Source organism: Penicillium riverlandense (assembly GCF_028828495.1).
Source record: "Penicillium riverlandense strain IBT 135883 chromosome Unknown utg000001l_segment0_segment0, whole genome shotgun sequence".
In the NCBI taxonomy this organism is placed as follows: Eukaryota; Fungi; Ascomycota; class Eurotiomycetes; order Eurotiales; family Aspergillaceae; genus Penicillium; species Penicillium riverlandense.
This window is the reverse complement of record NW_026643194.1, coordinates 4762324-4781320: the sequence shown is the minus strand read 5'-3', so window position 1 is coordinate 4781320 and position 18997 is coordinate 4762324. Positions and strand designations below refer to the sequence as shown.

The following is an 18997-nucleotide window of genomic DNA, read 5'->3' as shown; positions in this document are numbered from 1 at the left end:
ATAGCTTCCCCGCCGGAATTCCCACGACTGGGACAAAGGTAAACGAAGTTAATTCAGTCAGCCCAAACGGCTGGACATTGTTAACGACGTAGCACTAAGTCATTAAACTATCGAAACCATATGTATTAAAAGACATAGTGACATAACATATACCCGCAGAATGCAATGATGATGCCAATTATAAACAGTCAATATGCCAATCATCAGTCAAATAGATACTTCTGAACAGAAAGAAACAAATGTCCCGCGCAAGAAGGAATTAGAGGGGGATGTAAAAGAGTATGAAAACGTGAGTATGTATAGCTCGAGTGACCCAGCCACTCTCCCGTCGTTGCCATAGTACAAATTCCGGTGCAATTATTGCCGTGTCTCCGCCTGGGCGCCCGTATCACCGGGTCCATTATCGCCATTTGGCGGAGTAGGTGTTCCTTGCGATACAGCAGCACTCTCGGTGTATTTGTCGGCATGAGTCTTGCGTAGAACACCACCCAACCATGCAAGCCCACCACTCATAGATTCACTGAGGCTGCGAACACGAGTGGCCCCCTCTTGTGCGCTTTGCGTTGGCAAGGCATAGATCTCGGTTGCGAGGGCCGGCGTAGAAGATCGTCCGACCTCTGCAGGGGCAGCAGCCAGACTCGTGGCGGACTGAAGCCGCGCGGTGGCAATCGTAGCCGGGGTGTCGTGGCCATCGCCGCCGACACCAGCAGGGCCATCATCCCCATCGTGATAGCGAGCGATCCCATCTCTGAATGCACCGTCAAGTGGTCTCCGGCGTTCTAGTTTCCGTTTGGTGCGATCCTTGACTGATGAATTTCCTTCCCCTCGCCGAAGAGATTCCGCAACCACGGCACTGAAACCAGCAGAGAGTGTGGGGAAAAGGGGTCCGGGCGAGAAACGATTTGAGATGGAGTTACGTAGTGCGCGTCGTGGAGGTGTCTCAGCACTTGTACGACTCCGACCAGGAAAATGAGGCTGATCTGCGGTGGTTGGAGTAGAGGCGCGTCGGCCCTCGTTCAGCGGCGGGGTGTCTTCCACGCCCGGGGCCGGCGGGTAACGAAGCTGGACCGTTGATCTCGGCGTAGCTTCGTTGGACTGGCCTTGAGGAGTAGTTGGCCGTTCGGTACCCACGGCCCGTTCATTGCGGTCAGCCCAAGGATTGGACATATGAGATGGAGGCCGCAATGGTGACGGGTGATCAGAGAATGGAGCAGATAAAGGTGAATCGGCGGAGAGAGAGCCACCAGGAGAAGACGTGACAACGGAAAGGGCCCCTTTCGGAGTGGACTGCCCGTCATCGATTCCGTCAATGCCTTGGCTCAACAAAGAACCTGAAGGTGACCGACCACGCTGCGTTTCGGGCGCTGTCCGTAATTCTCTTTGGACGCGCAGCTGTTGACCTGGAGGAGACAAATCGACTCTGTCCTGGTATCTTTCACCATGCAGCAGGCCGATAGCTTCTTCCTCATCTTCTGATGAATAGGATGACGCATCATCGCTCCGGACTCGGCCACTTGTAATGAAATACACCCCCAAGAAGGTCAACAGACAGCCCCCGACAAACTTCACTGCACGTGCAGCTGGAATCGACTCGAAATCACGATAGAGCACTGCACTACCGATGATTACCGAGAGCGTAAAGAGCACGAATTGGGTCGGGATCACTTGAGTAGAATCGAAGCGCTGCAGAGCACGATTGATGTACCGAATCTGCATCAAGGCACTAAAGACGAGGACGAACACGAGCAGGTAGGTGATCGGGAAGGTGATGACGTGCCACAAGGTAAAGGACAATAACGAGGCAACGCCTTTAGTAGACAACGCCGTATATCCACCTATTGCAAGTCAGTACTTGGGGCAAAAAGAAGAAAGACATAAACACTTACCGAACAAGCCAACAAGCCCAATATCAATCAGAATCGACCGCGGACCGTACGTGCCACTCGCCCACATCAGAACGATGATCAAAATGATCGATATTGCGAGATAGAGCAGAAATTCCCAGCGAGTGATCATGACCCAAATCTCATGAGGCCCGATTTTCTCCTCGGACGATTTGGCGCTAAGCACTACCACCACTGCTCCAGCAATGGCGACAAGAACGCCCCAGAAGTCACGCTGACGAAACTTTTCCTTGAGCAAACACGGCGCGATGATGCAGTTGGAGATCAGGGCCACAACCCCGAGAGGCGACACGATCGATGCGGGCGCAAAGCCGTACGCCAGGAAGTTGCCCGTCTCGCCCAAACACATCAGCACTAGTCCCGCCCACCAGTAAGGCGACCGTAGGTAGTTCTTCTTGCTATCTGCGCGCGCGGTCTTTTTGTCTCCCGGGCGAGCAGTTCCATCTGACGTGAACGACTCGCGTTGACGATCCCGAGGGCGCGAGGTCCCATCAGTGTCTTCGGAAGTCTCTTCCTCCTCGTCACGGTACTCGAAATGCTCCCTCGATCTTCCCCTCTGTATCCCCACAGCCCCATAGGGACCCGCCGACCCTAGGCCCGTATGTGACTGTCTCCCGGCAGCCTCCTTCTGCGTATTATCGCGTTCCCACTCCCTCGTAATGCGGATATGGGCGTAGCGCTGGATATTGAGAGCCAAGGAGATCAGGACATTCCCGATCAAGGCAGTCACGATACCGATCAGCGATGACCAGTGGTGCATCCCTTCAGGTTGATCGTCATGGTTAGGCGAGTCTATCGGAAGAGTTGTGGGGGTTGAGGAGGATGGCGCGACAGTCGCGGAAATCAGGGTCGTGAGCAAGCCAGCTACCAGAGGCCCCTGTGAAGAGTCCATTTGGGCGAATCAAACAGAGCGCGCCAAATAACTGACTCCCAGGATCAAAGTATCCGCTGGCATTTACCGGGTGGTGTCCACGGTCGCCAAACACGCAGACAGATAATCAATCCCCCTGGAGCCTCACCCCGCACGGTTTGGGGGAGGTCCGACAGTTACAGTCGATGATGGAAATAGGTCCGGATGTTGGCGGTAAGCATCTGGTCACAATGCGACACTTAGCATGGTGGTTCAGCTCGAAAAAGAGCTTGTCGGGGAGAACCAAGAAGTCGATGCCGAAATGAAGATGGGCGGAGCTGGGCGGGAGGCGCATCAGTCATCATTTGTTGCCTAACCAGGCTGCGCTAGTTAACTAGTGACTCAAGTGAACTAAACTAGGCTTGTTAACTAGACTCATAATGCGCCACTGAAACACTAGAATCCGAATGCCCGTGCGAATCCTTGTGTGGCTTAATTGGTGTGCCGGCACGCTCGCCTCGACCGGGTCGCGGATGAACGTCATGGAATATGTAGATCGCAAGGAGGGGAAAAAAGCAGGTGTACAGATGATTAGATCGGACGCAAGGGATGGGATGCGTGGGTATCATGTCCTTTGTTATCAGATAAATGCACTGTGTAGTATACAATTCCAAGTTGTTATTATTAAATCATCGTCGCGCTTTCTTCTTCTCCGGCCCAGGTTCCTCCTCATCGCTGAGCTCGGCATAGATCGCTTTTGGCTGTGTTTCCTGATATGCCTTGGTGAAGATAGGATCTTTCTGAGCCTTTTCCGCGTACTTCAGCAGCGCCTCGCGCGGATCTTCGTCACGCATGGAGCTGAGAGGGATATTTTCGCGAATGTGCTTTTCATCGGGCGTAGACTTGCCAAACGGTGTCTGCTGCGGAACATGTGGCCGACGGGGGTCGCGAGAACGTCCCGAGGCTGTCAGACCAACAGTGGGATGTCGTGCGGACCATGTTGCCGAGCTGTAATGAGGCACGCCATTGGTGCCGACCACCACCGAGTCGCCGGAAAGACCCTGGGATATATCAGTGGTGAAGGTCGCGCTGTCATCCACATGACGGCGCTTGGGCGCCTTGGACATCACGAGAGCCGCGCCCTTGGTGGACATGGTCGGGTTGTAGAGCACATGGGTCTCGGCATTGGCGGAGCCGGTTAAGATTTGGTTGAGCTTCTCGTGCCATAACACCGAGATTACCGGCGATCCAGGCGTGACGGGAGTAATCAGCTCTGCCTTCAATGTGGCCGGGTTCAGGATGTGTAGATGGCCGGTTTCTGAGCCCGTGATGACATTCGCAGATGTAGGGGAGAACTGGATGTTGGACGAAGGGTAGCGGGAGGAGGTTGAGGGATGTGTGACTGTGGTGATTGGAGTCTTGAACTTCCGAGTATCCCAGAGCTTGATCGTGTCATCTCCGCCCCTGCTGACAACAAGTCGTCCATCGGAGCTGATATCCAAACCGCTGGTCCAAGTATCACGCGTATGCGCATCCCGCACTTCAGCGCTCGGCCGCGTAAACGGCCCGTCGCCACTCCACATAGCCAAACTGCCATCAAGAGCGGCACCAACAAGAACATTCAATCCGCCCTGCTTTGGCGAGCCCCATGCGACGGCAGTCATCTTGGTGCGTCCAGCGGACCCAGCAGCCCGGGACTTGTGCACAATGACCTCCCTCTGCGAGCGGCCCACGTTGGCGTCCCAGATGCGCACCGTACTATCGGTCCCGGCAGTAGCGCACAGATTCTCATCCGTGGGGCACCAGGCACCGGCGGTTACTTCCGAGATGTGTCCTTTCGTATGGTGCATGTCCCGCAAGTACATGTCCCCTTTCGCGAATTCCACCAGAGTCTCACCATCACGACTGAGAACACGTGGCTGAGCTGTCGCGGGCACCGCTAAAACGTAGGCTGGCGAGATTGGGTTGAATGCAACGTAGTGGACAGCATGGGTATCCTGTACAGCAGCTGTCTTCTTTTCCGAAGGGTCGACAGATTTGAATGCGCGGATTGTGGAAGGGGTCATTGAAGCAAAATCGTGAAGCTTCAAGGTGCAGTCGATTGAGCCAGTGATTAATCGCGCCCCGGAAGGATCTACAGTCATAGTGGTCACCGCGCGCTCATGGGTTTTGAGAACAAGCTCATGAGACACAGGGAATTCGTCCTCGTCATCATCGTCGGAATCGTCAGAGTCATCATCGTCATCATCAGCGCTTGGTTTACGCTCATCGCGGCGCTCTTCTGCCTCGAGGGCGGGATCAGTGGCGGCCAATTCTTTCCTTTCATCCTCGTCCGCTCGCGGTTTCGGCTGCGCGGACACCTCGGCGCGCTTCGAGCGGTTGATCTGAGAGTCGACGTCAACCGTCTTCTCCTGCTTGCCGAAGCCGGAAGGAAAGAATTGTTTAAATGCTTCCTCGTCGAAGCCGTCCATGGTTGGTTGCGAAGATGAAATCAAGAACGAAGAAAGTCCGGCCGATAAGAACAAGCTTGTTTGCACTGTTTGTCTTCGTGGGATGTGGATTTCTAATCGACGAAAGAAAAAGATATTCTTCCATTCATTCATACTCCATTAATATTCATACCACCCCTTAAACATGTCTTCTTCCAACCCTCACGATGAGGAGGATGCCTACGTCGACGCCGACGAGGCCGAGGAGATTTTCCAGCGCGACGAGGATCAGCCCATGGACTCCGACCCGGACGACGACGAGGACCAACCCATGACCTACGAGGAGCAGACTTTCCAAAATGACTCCGCTGCACATTTCGACTCGCACAATGACTCTGTCTTCTGCGTGGCCCAGCATCCGATCCACAACAACATCGTCATCACTGGTGCCGGCGACGACACCGCCTACATATTCGACTCGACCCCAGGCCCTCGCCCGGTCCTTCCGCAGAGCTATGAGTCGAACCCACAACCGCGAGAGCGAGAGTCACTGAATCCATTGGCTAAGCTACACGGACATACCGACACGGTCAATGCAGTCGCTTTTACCGAGCCAGCGGGAGAATATGTCGTGACAGCGGGGTTGGACGGCAAGTTGCGGGCGTGGCGGGACACCTCACCCCAGACGACCGGACTCGCATGGGACTTTGTCGCCGAGGCACAGGAGGTGGAGGAGATCAACTGGGTGGCTGTGTGTCCCTACGCTCAGGGCGCAGATGAGAAACGCAATGTCGTTGCTATTGGTGCCAATGATGGCAGCGCGTGGGTATTCCGCATTGATCATACGGATGCCTCGCAGCCCATTACCATCATTCAGAGTTTCTTCCAGCACACCGCATCCTGTACCGCTGGCGCATGGACGCCCGACGGAAACTTGCTTGCGACGGTCTCCGAGGACGGCAGCTTTTATGTCTATGATGTATTTGGCGCAGCTGCCGCTGCAGGTATTTCCGGATCCCAGGGTACGAACGCTATTATTGGATTGACTGCGGAGGATCAGCGGTTTGCCGTGGATGGCGGATTGTACTCTATCGCCGTTTCACCAGGTGGCGGCATTGCCGCCGTGGGTGGTGCCGACGGACACATCAAGGTCGTCGGTCTACCTCGTCTGGCTGCTGCTGCGGCACCGGTACAAAAGGCCAAGGGCAAAGCTGCCCCGGCTTCGCAGGCTACTACGAGTACCTCTGCGTCGGGCACGATCGTAGCTGCCCTCCAGGCCCAGACCGACGGCATTGAGACTCTTTCCTTCTCCCAACCACCATTGACTCTTCTCGCTGCCGGGTCCGTGGATGGTTCCATTGCTCTCTACGATGCCGCTCACCGGTTCGCCGTCCGCCGGCATATCAAGGAGGCGCACGAAGGTAGTGCCGTCGTCAAGGTAGAATTCCTGCAGAGCCGTGCTCCCACCGCTGCTCCGCGTCCGGGTCCTCTTGCCTCTGCCAATGCAGCCCAACCAGGGCGGTCATATGTGCTCACATCAGCTGGATTGGATGGTGTTGTCCGACGCTGGGATGCACGCGGTGGTACTGCTGCCGCTGCGCAGGGGCTGTTGCAGGAATGGAAGGGGCATCTGCCTGCGACAGAAAACGAGGATGGCGAACAGGCTGGTGGCATTATGGGATTTGTGCAGAGCCTCGATGGAAAGCGCATTGTCACTGCCGGCGATGATGGCATCGCCTTGGTTTTTGAGGAGTAACGCTCCTCTCTCTGCATTAATGTGTCTGATGATATCATGCTATACTTACTCATAGAGGGAAGATCATCTTTTGTCAAGAAAATATATCGAGGAGCTTAGGAAAGGTCCGTTAGTGTGAAAGAAAAGGAAAACATGTTGTGGTAATTGAACATGGACTATGTACACCCGAATCAGCCAACCCAAAGCGCCGACAGCTTCTCATTTGAATATGAGAGCAGATCTCTGACCTGCTCCGACAGACAGTCCTCCGACTGATGAGATAACAGACGTCCCGTTTCTCGTCTTATAGGGTATCCCGAGTATCCCGCATTCCACTCCGTCGTTCGTCCGTCGACCAGCAGGTCCTTGCAAATTTCCTCTTTTCGAATTTCTCTAGTGGTGGCCCTCGCCGTGGTTGTCACCGTGATGATGAGCGTCCTTCAGGAAAAAGTGTTCATATGTGCAGTAGGCCGCGAAAGCGACAGTAGCGATGCCGAAGCCGGGGAACAGGCCCTTGAAGCGGTTGAAGCGGCTGAAGGGGCCGTAATATCTCCATGCCTCACTGGGAACTTGTTAGCATCCGGACATAACACCTATAGGAGAAACAATCGTACTTGCGAGCCCAGGGATCACGCTTGGCGAAGGCGGAGGATGGGGAGGCCGCGGCCTTGAATTGGGCCATGTCGAAGCCGGTGGGGTTTCGGGCAGGCATTGTGGATAGACTGCCTGTGTGAGGAGAGATGAAAGGAAAACCAAACGAGATCAAAGCCCTCGGACGGGTGCAATTGGGGGGACTGAGGTTGTAGTTAGCTGGAGGGAGCGGAAGAGAGAGGAAGAGAGAGCGAGATCTGTGCTGGGGCAGAACGGAGGCGCTAAACCCAACTCGGCGAGTCAGAGCTGCCCGCCTTTCGAAGACCGAAAACTGACCATTAATTCCATCTTCTCCCTAACCTCAAACACCCACTTACTTCCGTCGCTCACCACAAATGCCTCCTCCTGTCGGCAGATACGGGCCCTCGGCTCTAGGTGGCCCCTATGCTCTACAACAGCATGTCCAGTCCCAACACCACCCCGCCCACGCCCAATCCGCCAACTCGGCGCTTCCTCCCCCTTCGCTCGGTGGCCACCCTGGTTTTGCAGGAAACCCAAATACCAACATCAATCCCTTCACCTTGTCCGGCGCGGGCCTTGCGAACGGAATGTCCGTTGCCGGGTTCGCTGCCGGCGCATCTGATGGTGGTGGAACTGGCCTAGCGAGCCATGCGGCGCAGATGGGGTTTGCGCGAGGGGCGCAGATGCAACAACAGCAGCTGCACCAGGCTCAAGATGGCCGGCTGGCATTAGAGACGAAAGCGGGCGCGGTCAAGACGCGGATACGGGATGTGTGGAAGCACAACTTGGCTCATGAGATGGCGGTGTTGCGGCAGTTGGTGGATAAGTATCCCTATATCAGCATGGTAAGCAGCCAACACCTTTTCCAAACATTCACGACAGTGATACTGATTGCGGTTTTAGGATACCGAGTTCCCAGGGATCGTTGCGCGACCGATTGGGTCATTCACGAACAAAGCAGACTACCACTACCAGACTCTCCGATGCAACGTTGACCTCCTCAAAATGATCCAACTGGGAATTACTCTCTTCAACTCCGAAGGGGAGGTGCCGCCAGCTACCGGTGCAGACTCTAACGGACAACCTTTTAGCAATGCCATGGTCCCCGCGCCGTGCACCTGGCAGTTCAATTTCCGATTCTCGCTGGAAGGGGATATGTATGCGCAGGAGTCAACGGCAATGCTCGCCAAATCCGGTATTGACTTTTCCATGCATGAGAAGAACGGCATCGACCCCTTCGAGTTCGGTTCCCTCCTGATCAGCTCGGGTCTGGTCCTGGTGGACGACGTCAACTGGGTCTCCTTCCACTCCGGATACGACTTTGGCTATTTGATGAAGATCATGCTGTGCTCCCCCTTACCCGAAAACGAAGAGGAGTTCCATAAGCTCCTTAACATCTTCTTCCCATCACTATATGACATCAAGTACCTCATGAAACACGCTGGCCGCAACCAAGCAGTCAACGACTCTCCTTTGACCCCGGCAGCTACCCAGATCCTTACCAACCTGGGGCAAAAATCTGGTCTGCAAGATGTTGCAGACGAGCTCGGCGTGAAACGCGTCGGGATTGCTCACCAGGCCGGATCAGACTCGCTGGTCACGGGCGAGATCTACTGGAAGATGCGGCAGCTGGTTTTCAATGGGTCCATCGACGAAAGCAAATACTCCGGCCAGATCTGGGGGCTGAATGGCCAGATGCCCGCGATGACCCACCACATGCCTCACCAAACCCCGAATCTTAATGGGGCCACCATCTACTCTGCCGCTGGCACTCCCGGCACCCCGAACACAGGCCACCATACCGGTGGAGCTCACACCCCCCAGCACCATGGAACAGGCTTCGGGGCTGTGACCCCCGGCGGATCAATGGGGTCCTTTCAGATGGGCAAGATCTGAGTCTAAAGACAACCGAATTGGGGATTGATACGATATGATTGCATGTACATAAGCCCAGTGGAAATCTGGTGCTGGTTTTCTTCGATCTTCGGCATTGCTTTTCTTCTCGTCGCGTTGCATGTGCTTCTTTTCTTATTCTCTTCGCCGGCGCATATGTCGCGTCGGAAGGGTGTACGGCGTTCTTTTCTGTATCTTTTCTTCTGATCTGGCTGGTATCTGAATCCATGTCTGGGGCGTTTTCACTTCGGCTCTCTACCAGGTGTCGTTCTTCTAACATGGTCATCTTGGCTACTGCGTTTGCTCTCTTTGGGGTTGCAGGTAGATTGGTGGGAGCGTCTTGTTTCTTTAGTTAATAATGTACAGTTCGATGTGCTTTATACCATCATCTCTTCCATTTGTGTCACACTCGCAAAATAACCTATATTGGGAACTGTAGTCCGAGTACGTAGTTCCTTATGACAAATGGAATAGCTTCAACAACAATTGCCGCACGGGAGCATCCAGTTGCTCCTTTGGGATTCCACGCTATGCCCGATCGAGACAACAGATCCGGCCTCCGCAATGCTTGATCTAATCGCTGCGCTTCGAGATAACAACGGTGATGCGACTGGAGCATAAATACCCGGCGGGGAGCCCTGCAGAAAACATTCAGACAATTAAGTGATTGATTGACTTCCGTTGTGCATTTGGGTTGGTGATTACCTGTTTTCAAATATCTGAAACACAACACTCCAACATCGATATATATTTCCGATAAGAGACCAGCACACCAAAGGACGCAATGGTTCATGACCGGCTCCAGCAGTTGACCTACCAGGTCAGCGCGACGGCGCCGCCCGCACACCCCTTCGACCCTCTGTCAACGACCGAGATCGATGCAGCCGTCGCTATCGTTCGCAAGGAGCATGGGCAGCTCAACTTCAATGCGGTCACATTGTACGAGCCTCGCAAGGCCGAGATGATGGCCTGGCTGGCAGACCCGGAGCATACACCCCGGCCAGCAAGAGCAGCAGATATTGTTGCCATCGCTCCAGGCGGCAAGGTGTACGACGGGATGGTGGACCTCGACCAGAAGAAGATTGTTCAATGGCAGCACACGCCGGACGTGCAGCCTCTTATCACAATGGAGGATCTACAAGAGGTTGAACATGTTGTGCGCAAAGACCCGAAGGTTATTGAGCAGTGCGGTATTATTGGTATCCCCAAGGAGGATATGCACAAAGTATACTGCGACCGTAAGTTGACGCGAGCTGCTCTTGCGATGACCAAGTGCTAACCCTAAATCCAGCATGGACCATCGGATATGATGAGCGATTTGGAGCCGGGGTCCGCCTGCAGCAAGCCCTAATGTACTACCGGCCCCATATCGATGACTCCCAGTACACCTACCCGCTGGACTTCTGCCCTATCTACAACGCCGAGACGAAGCAGATCATTCACATCGACGTGCCTCCCGTGCGCAGACCCATCAACAAGGTCCCGCCCAACAATTATTTCCCTGCTTCAATTGAGAAAGAAGGCGGTTTCCGTACTGACATCAAGCCCATACACATCACCCAGCCCGAGGGCGTCTCGTTCGAGGTCAAGGGCCGTACCATCGAGTGGCAGAACTGGGGCATTCACGTCGGGTTCAACTACCGGGAGGGAATTGTTCTGAACAACATCACATTCAACGATAAGGGCAATGTTCGGCCCGTCTTCTATCGGCTTTCGCTGGCGGAGATGGTCGTTCCCTACGGCAACCCGGAACATCCGCATCAGCGCAAGCATGCCTTTGACCTGGGCGAGTATGGCGGTGGATACATGACGAACAGCTTGTCCCTGGGCTGCGACTGCAAGGGAGCTATCCACTACATGGACGCGGCGTTTGTCAACCGCGCGGGCGCGAGCACGAGCATCAAGAACGCCATCTGTATCCATGAGGAAGACGCGGGAATTTTGTTTAAACACACAGACTTCCGCGACGACTCCGTGGTAGTAACCCGCGGCCGCAAGCTCATCATCTCCCACATCTTCACAGCGGCCAACTACGAGTACTGCGTGTACTGGATTTTCCACCAGGATGGAACGGTCCAGCTCGAGATCAAGCTGACTGGTATCCTGAACACGTACGCCATGAATCCCGGCGAGGATACAAAGGGCTGGGGCACGGAAGTGTACCCCGGTGTCAACGCGCATAACCACCAGCATCTGTTTTGTCTACGGGTTGATCCCAACATCGACGGACCGAATAACACCGTCTTCCAAGTCGACGCCGTCCAAGGGCCTGGAGAGGTGGGAAGTGCAGAGAATAAGTATGGAAATGCCTTCTACGCCAAAAAGACAAAGTACTCCACCCCTCTGGAAGCCATGTCGGACTACGATGGCCAGACGGGTCGTACTTGGGAGATTGCCAATACGTCCAAGCTGAACCCACATAGCAAGAAGCCCGTCACCTATAAGCTGGTCAGCCGTGATGTGCCTCCATTGCTCCCAAAGGCGGGAGGATTGGTCTGGAAGCGTGCCGGCTTCGCACGACACGCCGTCCATGTAACAAAGTGTAAGTTTCACTCCTTCCCACCTGCCAATGTACCCTTGATAATGGGAAGAAAAATGCATCTGACAAAACCAAACCCCCAGACTCGGACGACCAAATCCACCCGGCCGGCCGACACGTCCCCCAAACCTCAGGCGAGCCCTCGCAAGGCCTACCCGCCTGGATCGAAGCCGCCGGCAAAGACTGCTCGATTGACAACACCGACATCGTTCTGTGGCATACTTTCGGCCTAACCCATTTTCCCTCGCCAGAAGATTACCCCATCATGCCCGCTGAACCCATGACACTCCTTTTGCGGCCGCGGAATTTCTTCGACCGTAATCCCGTTCTCGATGTTCCGCCTAGCTATTCGCGTTCTCCGTCTCAGGTAGTTGCCGGGGCTAATGCGTGTGCTTGTAAGAAGAATGATGGGTCGAGTGTTCAGGTTTAATCTGTTAAATCCGTGTGATGGGGGGAAGGGTTATGTACTGTGTGCTACTACTTAGGGCGATTTATGTTTGCCACATAGTTTCGAGAATAATGAAGCGATCTTCACTTGATGTTTTGTTACGCGAGAGTCTGGGAGTCGCTTTTCTCGCAGATCTTATCATTGGAATCAAGCAATTTCATTGTTGTGTTTTGTCGTTATTTAGCTTGCGTGGGATTGAAGTTATATTCCTGGTTTTCTCTGGGCTCAACCACAGCTAAGGATTGATTGGGTGCTGTGTATTATTTATATCGAATCTCCTATCTTTTTTGAACCAAGCCTCTACATTGTAACACATAGGATCGTCATTCAAAGCTCGAGTCTTCTAGCTTCTATGATCCCATGTAACTCATAAGACAAAAACAAACTCCATAGTTACAAGATAAAAAAGTTCAGCTTACAGTAATAGTCCCATTCATTCACCCCAAACGCCTAACATGGAATATGTAAAAAAAAGAAGAAAACACATCTAAGCCAAACCAGACTTGGACTGCAAATCCTTCTCAACATCCTCCAACAAACTAAGCAATTCCTTCCCCCCTCACTATCCTTCCCCTCGATCTCCAACCCCTTCACTAAAAACTGCTTCGCCTCTTCCAACCGACTCATCTCGGCCAAACACTTCGCAACACGCCACCAAGCCTTAACATTGCCCACCGCCTTAGAATCAACACTAGACTTAGCATCAACCAGCCCTTCAGGCCAAGCCTGCTGCGCCATCTGCGCCTGCGCGCGGTTCGCATACAAACCCGCCATCTCGTCGCGGGCCAGCGTGACAGGCTCCCACCCGGGCCGGGCGAGCGCCATCTCGATGGCGTACGTGTACAGCCGGACTGCTTCGGCGTAGTTGTTCTTGCGGTAGGCGGTGTTGGCGCTGTCGCGGAGTTTGGTGATCTGGGCGCTGCGCTTCGGGTTGATGGGCAGTGGGGGAGGTGGGACGTTGGGCGGCTCGAGTGCGAGAAGGGCGCGGTGCAGCTGGTTTAGGTCTTGTAGTTCGGCGTTCAGGGCTGTTTGTTGTGCGCTGCTGTAGGAGGAGGAAGAGGCGAGGCTGATTGCTTTGGAGGTTGGGTCTAGGTGTAGAGGGTATTCGTTGAAGAGGTCGACTTCGCTGGCCATGATGGATGGTAGCTCGTGGCTGGGGTTTTGGCTCAGGTGGTTTGTGGGAGGTGGGGGTTATCTGTTATTCACAGGTAGGTTAGCATGGAAGTTCCGGGGAAATGGGGTATCATTACTGACATACGCAAGGGTATGCTTGTCTGTCTGGTGTGTTGTTTGTCCAAGTGCTCCGTCGGGCAAGCTGGCCATAATGATTTGGGCGGTGAGAATCTGCCAACTATCTCCGTACCGCCAGGGTTGGGAGACCAACATTGAACAGCGAACACGTAGAGAGGCGAAGGTTCACAGTTATTCAATCTTCTTTTGGATAGATTTTTGGATAGATAAACATCTGATTCGATTGGCCCATATCACCAAGTACAGAAACGGGTCATGTTTATAATAGATTCGCCAGCAATTATTCATCGTATCAGAAACCAACAAGTAAACATTGTTACCAGGGCCGAAGCCCTCCAGAAAGAAACAAGAAGATCAAAAAACATGCGCCTGCCAACACCGCTCCATGGCCATGTCAAACCAAGACAGATTAAATTTTGGGTATTGATGGTTCGATATTCCCGTCTACAGTCAGTCATCACACATCACCCCCTAATTTCAACGTCCATACCCACTCATCGACGACCCATATTCCGACGGCGGAGCATAGTGCTGGGCAGGCGGCGGGCCTCCATACGGGTTATAGCCGGAGCTGTTATAGTCATGCAGGATACCGGCCGGAGCCGGGGCGGTGGGATCGTAGGCGCCGTGCAGGGCATTCCGGCCGTTCGGGTTGCCCATGTCGTCGATTTCGCTCTGCTGCAGCAGGGCATAGTCCTCGTCGCGGTCACTGCCGGGATGGTTGTCCATTCCGCCGGCGCGGCCGGAACGGAAGTCGTCCTCTTCCTCGAAGTCGTGGGCCGGGTTCGATGAAAAGGCGGCTTTGCTCTGTGCAGCGAAGGTCGGGTCTGAGACAGCGTCTGGAAGAGTGCCCGTGCGGCGGAAGTGCATCACGTTGCGGAAGGATAGGTAGGCTGTGACGGCGAAGAGGAGGCTAAAGGGAGAAAGAAAGAATGTTAGCATTGAGAGGGTTTTTTTTGGCAGGGGGTTCAACTTACAAGATCACGACGCCGATAATGGTGGTCGCCGTGCTCAGCTCACACTTGCTGGCACTACCATAGGCCCAGTTATCGCAGCCGGACTTGCCGCTGCTGCCACCGGAGCTGCTCTTGTCCGCGCGAGTGGACTTGCTGTTGCTGCTGCTACCACTGCTGCTATTGCTGCTATCCGAGGACGAGGAAGCACCCTTGCTCTTGCCCTCAGCAACGTAGTCAGCCACAGCAGCCCAGGCGGAAAACCAGAGGACGGCATAGAGGATATCGACGGTCGCAAAGGCGTAAACATTGCCGAAGCGGCGGGCGCGCGGCCACATGGGCACGGCGACGAGGTAGATCAGACCGGGGATACTGAACCAGCACTGTCGAAGAATTAGTAAAAGCAAGGTTCCTTCACTCCCTTCGTCGGTCTGTTCTGCGAGGAGAGACGAGACAGAAGTGAGACTCACCAAAACCCAGTACCAGGCTGTCCGGCCGTCGATGCCCGAGCCGCCCTTCGTCCAGATAGCAATGGTCATCGCCCATGCTATGAAGATGACGAAGGCCTGGACGAAGTGAATGATGTTTTTCGTGCGGCCCATACCGCCGGAGGGTTGTGGGAGGCGCATGGTGTGTTTTTTTGTGTCGGTTGGAGTAGAAGGGAGGGTTCAGCCCAGTGTGGAAGGGGGAAGGAAGAACGAGAAGATGTCCCAGGAATAAATAATACAGGGGAGCCGTAATATTGTGTCGGTGGTTGACAAGTGGAAGTAAGTAGTGTCCAGGAGGAGAGAGAGAGGCTCGGGGAATGATGCAGAGGATGGACGCGCGCCGCCCGCTTTTCTTGGCTCAGCCTCGTACTGTGGCTCGCCTGGTATACTTCAAACTGCGGTGCAACATAGTCATTTGGTAATAAAAGAATCGTGAAAGTTTTCCGATCTCAACCAATTTGCTTCTACAGTCTACCGTCACATTCAATTGCCCCCTTTCTCCCCCAGGAAAAGAGCAATGTTGAGGACGTTGGTGATCACCGGGGCGACCAGGCGGTGCTATTCTGGGAAGCCTCAGCCACGGTGGAGCCGGCACTCACCCATCTACGTGGGCTGGAGTCCACCGCATTATGTCAAGGCGGCAGGATTTTAATTAACTGCGGAGTACCCAGCCTCTGGTCTTGGTTCCTGGTTCTAGGTGGCAAACAATTGATCTAAGTGATCCTTGAATTTCCATCCCAAGCACAGAAGAATAGATCTGGTTGATTCTCCAAGTGGTTAAGCGGCCAGCCTCGGGTCGATTAGGCCTCCCGTTGCACTATTGGTTTATCACCACGTGATGCTAATGGAAGCTTATTAGTCTTCCATCGTCTCCTGTCTTGTTTATTCTCTACGCTCGGAGCTGAATTGAAAATCGCTTTACCACAGAAAGTCACTTGCTCGTGCCTACTCCAATCGGATATTTGAAAGTATGGAAAGCATCCAATTGCAAGGTGAATCTCGTGCGAATTGGTCTTCTTGCCTATTATCTGACGTGCCGCATTTCCTGGCTTCAGATTATTTTGCATTCAAAGGACTTGCTTTCGAGTGGGCCGATAGTATTGACAAAAAGGTAGTCCACCTACTTCCTAACAGCGTATGACCATCATAGTGATCTAAGACAGGACTGGAATCGTCTGCGCAATATTCTAGCGCCTAAGATCATGGTATCGTCGATCTGCTATCGGGGCCGTAGAGGATATCGTGAGAGCTAACCCCTGCAAAAGGTGGACTATAGCATGATTGGGCAATCGTGCGTTCCAGATATGGAACCCGAGGAATTTATTTCGACATTGAGCTCCCCAGATTTCGTGGGAGACCCACTCATCCACACTCAACACCTCCTTGGGGCTGTCATATACGAGTGTGTGACTGCAAATGAGGTTACTGCAGTTCATCAGATTCGCGCTGCACACCAGCGCTACTCGGACCCGAGTCTCGTCAACGTGGCTTACCGAGGCCACGGCTATGGTAGCGTGAAGCACTGGTATAAGAGGGTTGGCAACAATTGGAAGCTTGCTGGAGTGCGCCCGGAAATGTATTGGAATGAGCATGACTTTTCCAAGATCTTCCCCCGTCAGCCTTCGGCGCCTTGACTTGCATGCAAATTCACCGAGATCCTGCAAAACCTCTATGGTCGATTAATGAATGAAGTGTGTACGACACGCAAGATTAAGAACTTTTCGTATCTTTGAAAGGACCTGGGTCCTTAGTATCTCATGTACGGAGTGAGGAGGAGCGGTGTGAGTGGGGCTGCAGCGGCTCCCTGGGAGTAGCACACATGTCAAGCAGTACTTAAATCAGGCTCTGTATCCGGTGTGGACGCCCTATAACCTTATGAATCTCGCACCCTCCTGAGATTATTGCATCTATCTTGCATAAAACATGCGTCAAGAGCACTCTTTCCCCGAAATGGTTGAAAATCTCAGGACAAACTATCTCGCCCTACGAAATCGTTCTAACTTATGCCCCCCTTGGGGCAAATTTGCTTATGAGGTTCTTTCCGAAAGGGTAGGGGGCCGGAAGGTAGAGAGCTTTTGGTATGAAGATGAACAAGACGAAGCAGTGTTTGGCACGTTTGTTCGACTAGTTGATATTCCAGGCACTCTTTCTGGAGATATCCTTCGCTTGCTAAAAGATTTGCCATCGATCGAGGGTCATTTCGAAATCGACGGGGACATTATCCGTCAAATTGCCAATCCACCAAAGCCTCCGAACCGCGAAGATGATTCAGAGGATCTTACACCTATTCTTGCTCGCCTGCCTGAGATAGAGATCGATCCTTCGCGTCATTTTAGGAAGAAAGGAAAATACCTGAGCGAAGTCGAAAATCTCCTCAAATGCCAAGGAGGCAGTTGCCCAGGCACACCTCTCTCACCACACACTATCAAGCTGCTTGGAAAATCTCCTGCCGGTGAACTTGTTTTCGAGAAGCTCGATCCACGGTATTTCGCCCTTGGTCGCTTTTGCTCGATAGCCATTTACAAGCAGTGGATTTTACATATTATTGCCGCACTGAAGGTTCTTCATTCATTGGGAATTGTCCATCGTGATCTTCACATCGAAAACCTGTTGTTTTCAACGTATGGCCAAACACTGGTTCTCGCTGATCTCGAAAGCCGCTGGGGACAGCGTAGTGCACCCGAGATAGTGCTCGAAGATACGTTGGATTCCCACTGGACTGAAAAATCCGATATATATGATATTGGTGTTGTCATCAAATGCATCATCTACGCAAATATTCCAATGACTGCGGAAGTTGAATGGCCTGTTCCTCCGCCTTTTGATCGGATTGTTGAGGTGTGCATGCGTACTGACCCTGCACAGCGACCGGAGCTGAATGAATTGGAGGCCATGGTGGAGAGTATCTCAACCTAGTGGTGAGATGGAGATGTTATTATTGTCTCAGGAACCATCAGTTCGCTCCACTTCAACGGAAGAGTCCTTTCCATCGCCCGCGAAGTATAAGTCAAGAACTCCAACTGAAATAATAAGTATCCCGATATCGCAGAACCGGCAACCCTGAGCAGGCAGCTTAGCTTTGCCTTCGCACTAGTCCGGCTACGCTGCCGAGGTCAAAGGATCATTGCGGGGGTGCGACTAACCCCCAACTTTTTCTCCGAACATCGAACTTATAACTATCCTGAAAACGTTCCCCAATAATTAGACCTACATAATTACAATTGTCATCCTTAATCATGACCGACTTACGAGACCTACTCCATACCCTCCCTGTCGCGCAAGAAGACCTGGCCTTCTTTTCCCGCCTCCCCTCTGTCCAACCCTATCTGAGCAAGACAAGCCACTACCAAGTTATTCCCTTCATATCTCGGTACGAGAGAGGACAGAAACACGATCAATTCTTCAAGAAAATCATCAACACGCACGACACAGTCCCGCGCGTGCTGACATTCATGCGCAAACCCGACATTACATCCAGTAATGAAGACCACTCGCCCGAGCCGGATTACGTTGTCTTCGCCCAGCTCGAATCCGGGATAAACGGGTGGGAAGACACCGCGCACGGCGGCGTTCTCGCGGCTTTGTTCGATGAGTCGCTCGGTCTTTGTGCGGAGGCGTATCGGGTTTTTAACAAAGACTCGAATGAGACGGGCACGCTGTATACGGCTACTTTGGACGTTTCGTATCGGGCTCCCGTGCTCACGCCGAGCGCGATGCAGATTCAGACGTGGGTGAGGAGGAGAGAGGGGAGGAAGTGGTTTCTCGAGGCGAAGATGTTGGATCAGGATGGTGCGGTTAGGGCGGAGGCGAAGTCGTTGTATATCAGCGAGAGGGCTAGTCTATAGTTAGATGGATTCTCATAGAGCAGGCATTATAAAGGAGATGTTCAATACGT

At 53.4% G+C, this 18997-nt stretch overlaps 11 protein-coding genes across 11 annotated transcripts; 6 read left to right on the top strand and 5 right to left on the bottom strand.

The window, feature by feature from the left end:
- Window positions 1-357: 357 nt before the first annotated feature.
- On the bottom strand, window positions 358-2796 carry N7474_001926 (DUF803 domain membrane protein; the record flags this gene model as incomplete). The annotated part of the gene is made up of 2 exons (XM_057193341.1): window positions 358-1835; window positions 1887-2796. 2 exons carry the CDS (start codon window positions 2794-2796, stop codon window positions 358-360), a joined length of 2388 nt encoding a protein of 795 aa, XP_057058294.1.
- A 647-nt stretch (window positions 2797-3443) lies between these two features.
- On the bottom strand, window positions 3444-5225 carry N7474_001925 (WD40 repeat domain-containing protein; the record flags this gene model as incomplete). Its single annotated transcript, XM_057193340.1, has 1 exon — window positions 3444-5225. One exon carries the CDS (start codon window positions 5223-5225, stop codon window positions 3444-3446), a length of 1782 nt encoding a protein of 593 aa, XP_057058293.1.
- A 163-nt stretch (window positions 5226-5388) lies between these two features.
- On the top strand, window positions 5389-6939 carry N7474_001924 (WD40 repeat domain-containing protein; the record flags this gene model as incomplete). The annotated part of the gene is made up of 1 exon (XM_057193339.1): window positions 5389-6939. One exon carries the CDS (start codon window positions 5389-5391, stop codon window positions 6937-6939), a length of 1551 nt encoding a protein of 516 aa, XP_057058292.1.
- A 372-nt stretch (window positions 6940-7311) lies between these two features.
- N7474_001923 (NADH dehydrogenase [ubiquinone] 1 beta subcomplex subunit 3) lies at window positions 7312-7630 on the bottom strand (the record flags this gene model as incomplete). Its single annotated transcript, XM_057193338.1, has 2 exons — window positions 7312-7480; window positions 7533-7630. 2 exons carry the CDS (start codon window positions 7628-7630, stop codon window positions 7312-7314), a joined length of 267 nt encoding a protein of 88 aa, XP_057058291.1.
- Window positions 7631-7904: 274 nt separating this feature from the next.
- Window positions 7905-9426, top strand: N7474_001922 (CCR4-NOT core DEDD family RNase subunit POP2; the record flags this gene model as incomplete). Its single annotated transcript, XM_057193337.1, has 2 exons — window positions 7905-8375; window positions 8434-9426. The coding sequence occupies 2 exons, from the start codon at window positions 7905-7907 to the stop codon at window positions 9424-9426; spliced, it is 1464 nt and encodes a 487-aa protein (XP_057058290.1).
- Window positions 9427-10207: 781 nt separating this feature from the next.
- On the top strand, window positions 10208-12392 carry N7474_001921 (peroxisomal copper amine oxidase; the record flags this gene model as incomplete). The annotated part of the gene is made up of 3 exons (XM_057193336.1): window positions 10208-10661; window positions 10715-11965; window positions 12046-12392. 3 exons carry the CDS (start codon window positions 10208-10210, stop codon window positions 12390-12392), a joined length of 2052 nt encoding a protein of 683 aa, XP_057058289.1.
- A 345-nt stretch (window positions 12393-12737) lies between these two features.
- Window positions 12738-13544, bottom strand: N7474_001920 (uncharacterized protein; the record flags this gene model as incomplete). The annotated part of the gene is made up of 2 exons (XM_057193335.1): window positions 12738-12760; window positions 12974-13544. 2 exons carry the CDS (start codon window positions 13542-13544, stop codon window positions 12738-12740), a joined length of 594 nt encoding a protein of 197 aa, XP_057058288.1.
- A 526-nt stretch (window positions 13545-14070) lies between these two features.
- On the bottom strand, window positions 14071-15243 carry N7474_001919 (uncharacterized protein; the record flags this gene model as incomplete). Its single annotated transcript, XM_057193334.1, has 4 exons — window positions 14071-14105; window positions 14156-14574; window positions 14639-14997; window positions 15085-15243. The coding sequence occupies 4 exons, from the start codon at window positions 15241-15243 to the stop codon at window positions 14071-14073; spliced, it is 972 nt and encodes a 323-aa protein (XP_057058287.1).
- A 1163-nt stretch (window positions 15244-16406) lies between these two features.
- N7474_001918 (uncharacterized protein) lies at window positions 16407-16736 on the top strand (the record flags this gene model as incomplete). Its single annotated transcript, XM_057193333.1, has 1 exon — window positions 16407-16736. One exon carries the CDS (start codon window positions 16407-16409, stop codon window positions 16734-16736), a length of 330 nt encoding a protein of 109 aa, XP_057058286.1.
- A 316-nt stretch (window positions 16737-17052) lies between these two features.
- Window positions 17053-18018, top strand: N7474_001917 (uncharacterized protein; the record flags this gene model as incomplete). The annotated part of the gene is made up of 1 exon (XM_057193332.1): window positions 17053-18018. One exon carries the CDS (start codon window positions 17053-17055, stop codon window positions 18016-18018), a length of 966 nt encoding a protein of 321 aa, XP_057058285.1.
- Window positions 18019-18338: 320 nt separating this feature from the next.
- Window positions 18339-18947, top strand: N7474_001916 (PaaI family thioesterase; the record flags this gene model as incomplete). Its single annotated transcript, XM_057193331.1, has 1 exon — window positions 18339-18947. One exon carries the CDS (start codon window positions 18339-18341, stop codon window positions 18945-18947), a length of 609 nt encoding a protein of 202 aa, XP_057058284.1.
- Window positions 18948-18997: the final 50 nt, after the last annotated feature.